The 13,721-nt window shown below is 36.9% G+C and overlaps 1 protein-coding gene across 1 annotated transcript in view; it reads right to left on the reverse strand.

Moving 5' to 3' along the window:
• Positions 1 to 1,092: 1,092 nt before the first annotated feature.
• Positions 1,093 to 13,721, reverse strand: part of chpfa (chondroitin polymerizing factor a) — a 103,442-nt gene continuing 90,813 nt past the window's right edge. Inside the window, exons 3-4 of the mRNA XM_039757398.1 lie at positions 3,370 to 3,552; positions 1,093 to 2,505 (exon numbers count right to left, since the gene is read on the reverse strand). Of these exons, the coding sequence (XP_039613332.1) occupies positions 1,243 to 2,505; positions 3,370 to 3,552 (1,446 nt within the window). The 3' untranslated portion in view covers positions 1,093 to 1,242. The remainder of the gene's footprint in view (positions 2,506 to 3,369; positions 3,553 to 13,721) is intronic.

Raw genomic sequence — 13,721 nt, forward strand, 5'->3', positions numbered from 1 at the left:
AAGCTTGTAATTATTGCACATGGTCAGTTTTAGCTAATCCATAAAACAAAACAAAGCACAAAGCCCGAGAGAGACAAAAAGTACAGAACTAATGTGAACAAGTCATTAAGAATTGGTTTCATTTACAGACTTGCTAAACAAAAAAATAAAAGTCAAATTTCACAGGGCTTATGGTCATTATTTCTTCCCCTATATACATGTAAGCTATAAAATTTTGCTTAATGCTTACCTTTAAACTGTTTATTTAACCCTCCTTTTTAATGACTATGTCTCCCAATAGCAAATAATTCTTACAAAAATATATTTCTAAGAAAAAAGTGTTACACTATTTGAACATGAACAAAGAGTTTTTGATTTACAAAGTGAAACAATGGAACAGCAGTGCATGTCTCACATGTTAACTAAACAGAATGCTACTGTACATTCATACATTCCAGTATTTCTCATTTAACATACTTTGGTATGAGCATACTCTGCCTGCTGGTTAACTCTTAGTCCAGTTTTGGCATCCTGGAGTGGATTTAACTATGAAAAGCCAGCAGGACACATTAAACACATTCCTGCTTAAACATTAATAATCTCATATTGCACTATACTGAAACCTCCAATGAGTCTAAGATTATCAGGTCAGTGCCAGTATGGATTCTTTAAAGCCTGATATAAAGCAGCCTTGGTTAAAATTTTCCATTTACTTATAATACACAAATAGTATAAAAATAGTTCAGTATTTCTTTACACGTCTTAAAGAAAAAGAATAATTTCAGTTTAGAATGATAAAAGAAAGTCGCTGGAATGCCTTTATGTTAAACCAAAATGGAGTGACTGAAGACAACAGACAGATGTTTCAAGCTAATCTGCAGTTGTAAACTTGCAGAACCACAGGGTAAAAGACACTGCAAAATGTAGAAAAACCAGGAAATCAGCTTTCTATCTTTAAATATTCAACTTACAGTCATTTATATTGAAGCCAGCAATTTGGACTGAAATCTTATATATATATATATATATATATATATATATATATATATATATATATATATATATATATATATATATATAAAGAAAAAAATCCAGAATCTACTTCATTTAAAGAAGAATAGAGAATGTGATAAAATGGATATAGCAGTCCTGTCCTGGTGCTCTGTAGTGTAAACTTTACTCAAGGATGAGGAAAAAAAAAAAAAACTTTAAAAACACCCTATGATTCATTACTGAAAACGCCAGCTCTACTCTTCAGTTTGGTCAAGTACTGTTCCCCTGCTCTTGATCAAATAACAGCATTGCAAGGTGAGATCGGGATCCAAGGCTCTCCAAATTACTTTGAACACATCTGTGGTAAATATCTTCACTTAGTCTCGGATTGCACACTTTCTGTTGGTATTTCAAGTGTAAAGCAGGTTCAACTGCGCGAAACACGTGAAGAGTGGCATATTTGATAAACATTTCATAAATATCCAGAATCTCCAAGATCTCTTCATTCTCTTGCACATCTGAAGACATTTTTGTTCTTGCTGCCATGTAATCAGCATTATAGAAACAAGCTTCATCAAAAACATTGCGGTCAAAATGACCAGCATCCTTCACCAGGTCAATAGTTATGGGGCGTTGTTGGTTATGGTAAGCAATGTCAGGGTTGTAGTCTTGGAAATGGATTGGGAAGAAGACCTGCCAGTTGTTAATAGTGTTCATTCTGCAGCGATTAAGGAACTCTGAATTTATATTTGTATTGACGTTAGCTGTGAAAAACAAGGTGTCAACAGGATGTTTCTTTGAGATTATGTCCATGATCTTAATCTGTGATGGTGCTTCAGTTTTGACACTTATCCAGGGTATTTTCGTTGCAGGGTACTTGTGCTCGTAAGAAGTAATTTTAGCTTTAACGTTTGCAAAAATATCATTCTGATTAACTTGTTGAGCTTCAAAAGAATCATATATAAATAAGAAAGACAGAACAGCATTTTCGCTGGTTTCAAAAAAATTGGCTGCATATATTTCTAAAAACTGGTTAACATTATCTCGATCGTGTACAGTCATTGGAAGCACAATATGAACTCTTGTTGCTTCTGTGACATATGGCATAGGAATAATCTCTACATTACTTAAAGGTCGTATGAGATGAACTCGCTTTGTAATGGAACGGCTCCTCCCTTTCTGGTTAACCACCTCAATTAAAAGATCCAAAGTATACTCCATGCCACGTGTTGGATCAAAGCGCCTGTAGCCATTTAAGAGCTGCTGCTTTTTAAGATGTAGTACGGGCTTGTATTTTTTATTAAGCTCTCCCATTGCTGTTTCAATAATGTCTGCCACATCTGCTTTGTCAATTCCCTGAAGCTCACATTTTGGAGATCCATCCGTACAGGTATAGACTAAGTCTTCAGTAAAATAGTCCCATCTAAGAACTTCAAAACGGTTCTTTGGCTGGAAAGGCGGATTAATACCAATTGGCCAATGGGCACTTCTGTTTCCATCAATGGCAAGCTCACTGATGTTTTTTATTTCCACCTGTAACAAAAAATAACAACAATGATGGAAAAGTCATTCTAGGACATATTTAACTCAAACATTTATTGTCATCATAGATCTGAGGAGTAATGCATTCAATTTCAAACAAAACAGGTTTATAAGAAAACTGCAGATAGCATCTTCTGTAGACAGTTATAAGTGCTGGAAAAGAGCCTTTGGTTCATAGTTAGCATTTAAAATGAAGAGTCTGTCTTACTGCCATTAGAATATTTAATGATGTATACAATGAAGATGCAGCATTTTGAGCAATGAATATTAATCAATGAAGAGCAATAAATGAATATAGAAAACTGGGTTTGAAAAGACAATGACCATGTGTATAATAAATGTTTTCTCTTTGCACACAAAAAGTGGAGCACATCTTATCTTTAGGCAATATCAGCAATTTAAGGAACATATTAGTTAAGCTCTATCATGGTAAAAAGCTTTATAATAACATAAAACTAAGGATATTTTGGTTAATGCTACACTTTTACAACCTAATCTTTTTCTATAGCATTTACATTTTTATTAAAAATAATTCAGAATGCATGTAAACAATAGAAAAGCTATTTACACAGAAGTTATTAATGAAAATGACAGCAGTTATACAACCTAATGAATGTAAAAAAATTAATGCTTTCCCACAAAAAAGAACCAACAATGTGTGTGCCACCTAACATATGTAATACACCATTACTATATGAAGTTTCACAAGGCAGATGTTGCAAACAAGACAAGAATTGAAATCCAAATAGTATGACGTGACTCTAGGATTAGTTTAAAAGTCTTCACTGAGCCTGAGCTCGTCTAACCAGTTGTACACCATAAAGCTCATCCAGTAAGTGTTTAAAGAATGCCTACCTGAAGTTTTTCAATCTCATTGTAAGTCTTCTGCAATTCAAGTTCAGTAAAGCGCTTATGTAATTTGTACATTTGTACAGGATCCAACACAGGGTGAACAGCAAAGGCATTTTTAAATTGCAAATTATCTTCTTTACTTGGATCTGAATTTTTGCCCATTTCAAAGTGATTGTAGAGGATTCCCTAAAATGAAAAAAATAAGTTGAACAGATGTTTTAACTTATTCATCTGTTAACATCTGGAAAATATAAGTAAAGGATTTTTATAACAAACAAATATAAAAATAATGTGTGCAATACTGAACAATAACACTTGACACATTTTCACCATCCTCCATGCAATAATGGTGATGTTAACCACACACTCAAATGAACATGTCACAACATTTTCTAAAGAATTGGTCATTTAGATCAACCTTGCTTATAAACTGTGCTTTGTCCAAGCTAATGTTGATATTTCAAGGTATCTGAAGCGCTACTTTGAACTACGACGCTAAATAACTTGTTCAACATGCCAACTGTACTCTAAGTGAAGAAATATTTTGTAACATTTATGCAATATTTATTTTGTAGATGTTTCACATGTACTTGTTGGAAGAATGGATTTTAAAAGGTACAGCTTGTATCCACCCAGTTTATTCTGATCATATATTTGTTTTAAATGTCTGTAATGTCATTCTCAAATTACTGGTTTAGGCTGAATAAATTAAATTACTTCTGTCTTTCCTCATATAACACGTAAGGCAAGTGAGCAGTCTAGTAGCTCTTCCCCTTCATCTTCTATAAAGCAGTTATGTCCTTCTTGTAACCAGAACATATACAACAGATTAATTTCCTATATACACAACTTTACATTTGTATAATTTTACTTAATAATGAAGTGAAAACAGGAATATGAATACATTACTGAGGTACGTGAAAATGATTACACATCAAACATAAAGGCCAGTGCAATTCACAGATATTCATAAATGCTTTACAGTAAAGTGGTTCAAATTACTCTACAATTATCAGCATTATTAATCCTCTACAATTAACAGCATACAATGAAAAAATGGAGTATGATCAATTAAATCACATTATTGACTTTACAGTTAATTTAAGAACTGATTATAAGATTCTCTTACATACAGAATACAAAGTTGTAAATAAACAGCTCAGCTGAGTTTCCAACCCACCAAATAGAACAGAAATAATTTAATTATCTATAAATCAGGGAGGGGGAAATTAAACTAGTTTTGAGTGGATTGCAGTGGTGAAACGGTTTTTAAAAGTGTCCCTGATGGCTCGGGATGCATCTGCCAACTATGTTGGACCAATTATTGTGAGCAAAAATGCAACCTGAGCTGAAAGATAGCATTGCCAACCACTACTCCACCATGCCTCCCCAAGATATAATTATGTCACATATGGGGCCCTGTTGTTGCTTTCTAGAGCCAGTTTAGTTACAGAGAGAAAACACAAGTCAAAGAAATCCTCTTTAATAAAAGCCCTGTGTGCGTCCAGGTGTCTGTGTGTGTGTGTCTTCTGGTGAAGTGCGCAAGCGCGGGGCCACGACGCACATCGCACCGTGTCCTGCCCATGTGCACGGCACCTTGGATACACACACACTGGAAGCTGGGCACACAGTGAATGGCCTAACCATGGCAGTGCATGATAAGCAAATAAAATACATCATTGCTGGGGAGAGTGCTGATTATGTAGTCGCCGCCGCGCACATAAAATCGGTTACTGGGGAGACGCCATACATACAATAATCAGCTACACGCCAGCACATATTAAAATACTTGCTGGGAAACTGCACAGTACTTGCTGGGGAGACAACACAGTCACAATTATCAACTGCACGCCACACATTACATCAGTTGCTTGGGACACTCTGCTGATTGCCCACTGTTGTGACAGAAAATTAAAGTCATATTATGGTAATCAAAGCCAGAATTACTGTCAGAGAAAATTACAGGCATTTTACGGAAATATAAACCAGTATTACTGCAAGAGAAAATTAAAGGCACACAATACACTGACGCAATATACAGCCACATACAAGCCAGTATTACTGTAAGAGAAAATAGTAATAATAATAATAATAAATTTTATTTATACTGCACTTTATATGAATGATCTCAAAGTGCTACAGAGTAAAATAAAGTAATAAAACAAAAAAAATATTATGGACATATCTACTAACAACATGCCACCCAAAAAAAAAAAAAGGACACGTCAAGTAGGACAAAAGACACAAACAATTAAATCCTATAAGCAAAATCTCCTGGAAGAACGGTCAGCTCAACAAGTAAACATCAACAAAAGAAAATACGAGCAAACAGATTGATTGAAGAAAAAGAAAATGAGCGTCAGAAAAACGCTAAAAGAGAACGACTCAGAAGAGCAAACCTTACAAAAAGTTGGCATTTACTTGCCAGAACCAGTATTCAGCCACGATCAGTTATATGTTGCATTATCAAGAGTTAGAAGTTTTCCACATGTTGTTGTCAAGGTTGTTGATGGTCCTGATCAAGGCAAACTGTTGCCAAACTCAGAATATTTACAAGAAATGTTGTCTGTAATGACATTTTATAGAAACATTTCATGAGGTAAAAAAATACAAAACTTTTCCTAAATATCTTCTTCAGATATTGTGTCTTACAGATTGTTACAAAGTTTTACACTAAGACAATATTAATTATACTTACTGTGTTGTCATATACGTTTCTATTTTATTTTTATTATTTTTTTACTTTAGGCTTCTTCCATCCATCCATTTTCTAACCCAATGAATCCGAATACAGGGTCACGGGGGTCTGCTGGAGCCAATCCCAGCCAACACAGGGCACAAGACAGGAACCAATCCTGGGCAGGGTGCCAACCCACCGCAGGACACACACAAACACACCCACACACCAAGCACACACTAGGGCCAATTTAGAATCGCCAATCCACCTAACCTGCATGTCCTTGGATTGTGGGAGGAAACCGGAGCGCCCGGAGGAAACCCACGCAGACACGGGAGAACATGCAAACTCCATGCAGGGAGGACCCGGGAAGCGAACCCGGGTCTCCTAACTGCGAGGCAGCAGCGCTACCACTGCGCCACTGTGCCACCCACTTTAGGCTTCTTGCAAAAATATTTTTGACAAAAAATACTGTTCCTACTAATGTTTATGCACTACTGTTCTAGCGCCCATTATTGTAACAGGCTTAATGTCTAGTGCTGGAATAATTGTCAACACATTAATGCCTCATATCTCATATTAATAAAACCTTTTATAAGCGATTGAGTTTGAGATGCAATCAGCATAAAACTGACTGTGATGCTCGTGAAAAACTCAAAGGGGCACTAAGAAAAGTAGACTGATAAAATAATTAATGAAGCATCATGGCTGTTGCCAATGGCATTGTATTTTTAAATCTTTAATTATTTTATCAGTGTGCATGTCATGCTCTTGTCCTTCCTCGACTTTTCCTAAATTGCTGCGCTTGAAATGTCATGCCATTGCAAAGTTGAAATTCTATTCTGAAAACATGACTGATGATGTATTTTCTTTGTTTTTCACACAAAAGACCCACCTATTACCATCATAAGAAATACCATTCAACACTGGCACCGAGGTGTGAATCGCCATCTCTCTCCTCCATCTTGCACTTTACTGCATTTGCATATTCCTATCACTGTCATCGATATTACTGAAAATGGTTTCTCAGATGCGAATTGTTGCCAGCTGAAGGCGGACTATGAAATAAGCAAGGTAAAAAAGTCACACTTCATAATCACTCAAACACATCATTATGTGTGATGAAGAAGAAAAAAAAAATGTTGGTACTTTTTTTTTCAACCTAACTAAAATGAAAAAAAATTTTTTTAAATGTCTGTACTTTTTTTTTTTTCAACCTAACTAAAATAAGACTATAAACTCACTTGAAATGGCATTGCAATGGTTTTCACACACCAGGGAACATGAATTTGATGTAGGGAAGGGAGAACATGCGAAGTGGCACATACATGAGGTAAAAAAGCTTATTAAGCAGTTGTTAAAATACTGATGTCCTTCCATGCTGTGAAACTCAAACTAACCCCATTGGGAATCAAATTTTGGATACCTGCTGATGCAAGTAACAAATACATACCAGGTACTATACCATACAAGATTACACTTTATTGCTAGGGAAAGAAAATGTGACAGACAGACTTGTGTCTTTCATGGGCAATGTGAGAAAAGTCATTGCTGACAATGTTTTCACATCCCTTTAAATGGTAAATAAGAAACTTGCTCAAAAGAAAATCCTATTCCATACTGAACTGTAAACAATAAACAAAATAAACCTTTTTTTCCTTTTGGATGTGAAGCTATGACTGAATCTACTGAACATTTCAATGCAGTTTCACTTCTCAGGGTCCTGCAGTAGCACTTGGTGTCACTGAATGATTTTTGAGGAGGCTATTCCTCCTGGAATTTGAATGGGACCCAAGTGTGTTAGTATTTTTACCAGTAATGGACCAATTTTAGAATCTAATTGTATTTAGCAAGAGTTACTAATCTGTAACTGTACTGTAGTGCATTGTGCAAAGCCTGAATGAAATATGACTAACAGCAGATACAATTAGAAAAAATAGCATTACCATTTGTTCAATTGGTATTAACTTATTATATTTTTATTTTTTTCTCTATAAGAGCCCAACATAATTCAAACAGTCTATGTATTGTAAGTGCCAAGGCAAATGGACTGGGATCCCGACTGGAATGGAGAGTGATCCATTACCCAGCTGGGAGGCCATAATGGAAAGACAGCATGGAAGACAGGTGGCAGTGTCCCTCCAGGCTGGTCACAGTTAGGATTCTCGTAGAGTTGAATAGGAGTTGGAGGGTAGAAAAGTGCAGCTCTGTCAGGGTCCTTGGGTACCGCAACATGGCACTGTTGGGGAAGACTGCCCTGGTGTCCATATTTGCTCCGGATGACAGCTGCAACACTGGGGTCATTCCCGGGTCCAGTTTAAAAGAAGCCTGCCACATCTCCTTGGGGAGTCAGAGTTGGAAAGCAGTAAACAACACTCACCTGCAGTAGAAGAACATTGTGATTGCATATTTAACACCTGTGTTAACATGAAAAGGTTGGTGATTAACAAAAATCCTTCATTTAAACCCAAGATTGTGTTGGGCAAAATTGTGTCAGTGGTTTGGGGGCTCAGTGGCACCGGCACACCCTAAATTAGTTACAGTATATATTTGCTTATGTCCATGTGTATTTCGCACAGTCACTTGTGTTTAGTATTATGTTTTTTGTGTGTTGCTTCATGTTATTTTGTAATTTAACTACATTGTACAATGCGCCCCTGACTTGTGTACTGAAGAGTGCTTTGTAAGAATTAATTGAAACAGATGTGTAATACATGTCTACTGTGCAGAATACATTTGATAAATTTAACAGAGCTCTACAAAGCTGCAGTTGAGAAGATGGGGCCAAATTCTTAATTTAAATGTTTCAACTAAAGGAGCTTAACTATGGAATGACTAACATCAGTTATATAGTGAGCTTTTCAGGCTGGAAAAAAAATGTGATTTGTCTTTATAGATTCATGCAGGATAAGCAGAGATGGCAGATGCTGTAAGATAAATATTAGTTTCTTTTTGCAAATGTAACTCTGCCACCTGATCTTTAACGTTGTCACTATAGTTGATGAGAATGCAAGAGTTGCCTTTTGAACATGATAAATCCATCCATCCATCCTCTTCCGCTTATCCGGGGTCAAGTCGCGGGGGCAGCAGCTTAAGCAGAGAGGCCCAGACTTCCCTCTCCCCAGCCACTTCTTCCAGCTCTTCTGGGAGAATCCCAAGGTGTTCCTAGGCCAGCCAGGAGACATAGTCCCTCCAGCGTGTCCTGGGTCTTCCCCGGGGCCCCCTCCCGGTTGGACGTGCCCAGAACACCTCACCAGGGAGGCGTCCAGGAGGCATCCTGATCAGATGCCCGAGCCACCTCATCTGACTCCTCTCGATGCGGAGGAGTAGCGGCTCTACTCTGAACCCCTCCCGGATGACTGAGCTTCTCACCCTATCTTTAAGGGAAAGCCCAGACACCCTGCCGAGGAAACTCATTTCAGCCACTTGTATTCGCGATCTCGTTCTTTCGGTCACTACCCATAGCTCATGACCATAGGTGAGGGTAGGAACGTAAATCGACTGGTAAACTGAGAGCTTTGCCTTACAGCTCAGCTCTTTTTTCACCACGACAGACCGATGCAGAGCCCGCATCACTGCAGATGCCGCACCGATCCGCCTGTCGATCTCACGGTCCATTCTTCCCTCACTCATAAACAAGACCCCGAGATACTTGAACTCCTCCACTTGGGGCAGGATCTCTCCCCCAACCCTGAGACGGCACTCCACCCTTTTCTGGCTGAGGACCATGGTCTCGGACTTGGAGGTGCTGATTCTCATCCCAGCCGCTTCACACTCAGCTGCGAACCGATCCAGAGAGAGCTGAAGATCACGGCCTGATGAAGCAAACAAGATAAAGAAAATGTAAAATATCTGCGCAAAAAGAATTTAAGTGAGACTGTGCAGCAAGAAGAGCTTTCTTTTGCACTTTATTTCTCTCAGTTTCCAGCTTACTGTGTTCACTCATTTTATCCTTGATGATCTTTCAGCTCTGAATAGTCTAGTCTTCTTTTCACATGGTACTAAGACTTCCTTTGCTTTTTGACTATTGAGCCTCTTTGAATAGTTTTCCTATTTGTAAGCATATTTAAACTGGACCATGCTGACCCTTAGTCATGCTGAAAATGTCAGTACGGAAGTGTATATTTTACAAGCTCATGCTGCCTCTCTAAAAGTAGCTTGTGTGTGTATGTGTGCACATGCATTAAATGTGTTGGCAACTGATTTAAAAATGAGACCATAGTTTAAGTTTGTTCTTAAATAGTATTAGAATAAACAAATTTACAGACACAATAAAATATAAAATTACTATGAAAAATCTAAAACTAAATGACACATTAAAGCAAGACAATCTTCTCAAACCTATTGAATCCAATGCACTGGGTATAAGTATGGTACCAGTCCCAGACAGAAAGTCAGTTCATTACATGACCAATTCACACACCCCCACACTGCCGGGGGCTACTTAGAGAAGAAAAAAGTGTTTTCATATATGGATAAAAAATTACTTAATTCCTCATTAATTCCCAAGTTCTTATAACCTTAGGATGGCACAAGATTTTAATTGTATATTAAAATGTGCTTTAGACAGGTCCCCAACAACTGCAATTAACTGCAACTTCAATTAAACAATGTTACATTTTTCTGGATGCACTAAAGTTTCTCCATTCATGACATCTTGTACTGTACCACTTGCTTGTCATCTTTTCTTACTATATCAAAACAATCCATTATTTAACCCACCATTAACTTGCTGGGAAGAGGATGCCTTATTTTGCTTAAAATTAGAAAAGTTCAAATTTTTTTCACAAGGAACAGCCCAAAGCTTCTTCAGACTCTGGCAAGAATTTACAAAAGCAATACTAAAAAATAAGATGGGCTATTTTGATTTTTCTGTGAAAGGCTGCTTTATATTCAGCTTTTTTGTAAACACATTTTTACAAACTGGGTAGAAAATGGGTACTACAAGGTAGGGGATGCAAAAGTGCATACACCTGACAAGGCTCAATAAGGGCAAAAGCCGGAAATCTCAATTTCTACCATAATGTGTATTTACATACAGGATTTTGAAAACATTGATTCAAATAGGTAGGTTTAGAACTCAGCTGTAGTGAAAGCAAGAAAACAAAGAAACAATGAAGAAAAAAATGCTAAAAGAACAAACTTTTCTATCAAATTTAGCTAAATTGTTACAATAATAGAGCAGATGTACATTGCTTAACCATCCTTTGTACATTTTATGTGTAAACATTACCTATAGTGGGCCAATGAAGTGCATCTTGCTAAACTGTTCCCCAAGTCTGAATTTTCCCTTCACATGGAAATACACAAACACCAGGAAAAATGTAAATTACACATGACTGAGGTAGTGGTAATAAAGTCTAAGGATGCTCTGATCAACCAGCAGATGATCTAAATTGGACAATTCTCCAAGCTTTAATATTACTTATTTGTAGTGCTCCTTTACTTGGAGTATTATGGTACCCGAGTAAGTGTTTGTGTTGCTGCATCCGGAACTTCCTATAAACGGTGAGCAGACAGGAATTTTAGGGGAGGTAAAAGACTGGAATATTTTATTTTACATTAAAGAATGTGGAGGAATAAACTAAGAAGGAGGAATCTGTGTCATCTTATGCATGTAAATGAATGGCAAGTATATATATCGTTGAACTGAACTTTGAGGGGAAGAAAAAGGTGGCACATCTTTGGCACAAATGAAAACAGCAGTTGCTTTAATAGGTTCAGACCTTTTCTTTTAGTTCTTTAGTTAAAGCAGACGTTTGTTGTCCTAATGTAGGCAGTGATTAAGTTTGTGTTTATTACAGCAGCTCACACTTTTAATTAGAAAAAGAACAGATAAAGAATTTGCCCTTGCTGTTTACTAAACGATAGGCTTGCTAGCTTAAAGGTCAAATTTGTCTATTTTATGTGTAAACGTGATGAGCATGTTGGCCTTTTATCTTCTTGATAAACATTTCACAAACATTTCCTTAGAATATTGGGTTATAATTATGATAAGTACTTTACTTTCTTTTATAATATATGTATTACATAGAAATATTACTCTATATTAATTTAAATGCAAGTTTTTAAGGAATACAGTAATCACTCCTCGATCGTGGGGATTGCGTTCCAGAACCCCCCGTGATAGATGAAAATCCGCGAAGTAGAAACCATATGTTTGTGTAGTTATTTTTATATATTTTAAGCCCTTATAAACTCTCCCACACTGTTAACATCATTAGAGCCCTCTAGACATGAAATAACACCCTTTAGTCAAAAGTTTAAACTGTGCTCCATGACAAGACAGAGATGACAGTTCTTTCTCACAATTAAAAGAATGTAAATAGATCTTCTCTTCAGAAGCAGAGAATTTCAGAGAAACGTGTGCTTTTAAGTTTGCAGCGGCATTTTTTAGAGGAGCGTCAGTATCTTCTACGCAAACAGCCTCTGTGCAAACAGCCCCTCTGCTCACATCTCCTCCGTCAGGCGCAGAGAACGTCAGAGAGAGAGAGAGCGGGATTAAAGCAAACCATCAAAAAATCAGTAAGTGTGCTTTTGGAAGCGGCATTTCTTAGAGGTGTGTCCGTATCCACTAGGCAAACAGCTTCTGTGTAAACAGCACCTCTGCTCACAGCCCCTCCGTCAGGCGCAGAGAATGTCAGAGAGGGTGAGACAGAGGCAGAGACAAGCAAACAATCAAGCACCGCACAGGACGCATATCTTATAGCATTGAGGAGTTTTAGTTAATATGTAATACATGCTCTAATTGGGTAGCTTCTAAGCCATCCGCCAATAGCGTCCCTTGTATGAAATCAACAGGGCAAACAAACTGAGGAAGCGTGTAGCATAAATTAAAAGACCCACTGTCCGCAGAAATCCGCAAACCAGCGAAAAATCCGTGATATATATTTAGATGTGCTTACATTTAAAATCCGCGATAGAGTGAAGCCGCGAAAGTCGAAGCTCGATATAGCGAGGGATTACTGTATTATTTATTTTAAAATTTTTACAGTCCCCAAACAATAAGCCAACCAAATTCATTTTTGTTCATAAAAAAAGAACAAGTAAAACAAATATGTTGTCTGTAGTTTAATTGTAAAAATACCAAGCTTAACACATCGGCCTGAAAAAAATCTCATCAGAGCATCCAATTTTTTTCTCTACCATTTTCCGTGCTTATTTTAATTTTTTCTTTGGTGGTCTGGCACACATGGCATGATCAAGGTGCACTGCACACAGAGTTAAACTACATATGCAAGTATGCACTTATGGTGTCATAAATGCCACGGTTATAAATTCACATAGGACTACTATAACATTTTGGTGGGTATTTAGTTTAAGGAAACAAGTTATGTAAGGCTTTATTTAAGCAGTATTTGCTTTCTACATTTGTTAGGATATGGGACAAAAATGTCTCATAAGAGCTCAGTTATTAATTAAGGAGTGTTGAAAGCTGTGAACAACTGATTTAAAATGTTTAATTTTATAATCATCCACATGACAGTTCCAGGTGTTATATTGTCTTGAAGTTGGCAAACAGATGCTAATTAACAATTCAAGTGACCAAGAAAATCCTGAATGTTTTATCATATCTATTTATAGGTATGCGTTTTAAAAGTATATTTTCTATACTATATATATTATAATGGCATCATTATTAATAATTTGATGGTAAGTGAATGGATTTTCACTTATA

The sequence above is a fragment of the Polypterus senegalus genome, chromosome 6, assembly GCF_016835505.1.
Source record: "Polypterus senegalus isolate Bchr_013 chromosome 6, ASM1683550v1, whole genome shotgun sequence".
NCBI classification, from domain to species: domain Eukaryota; kingdom Metazoa; phylum Chordata; class Cladistia; order Polypteriformes; family Polypteridae; genus Polypterus; species Polypterus senegalus.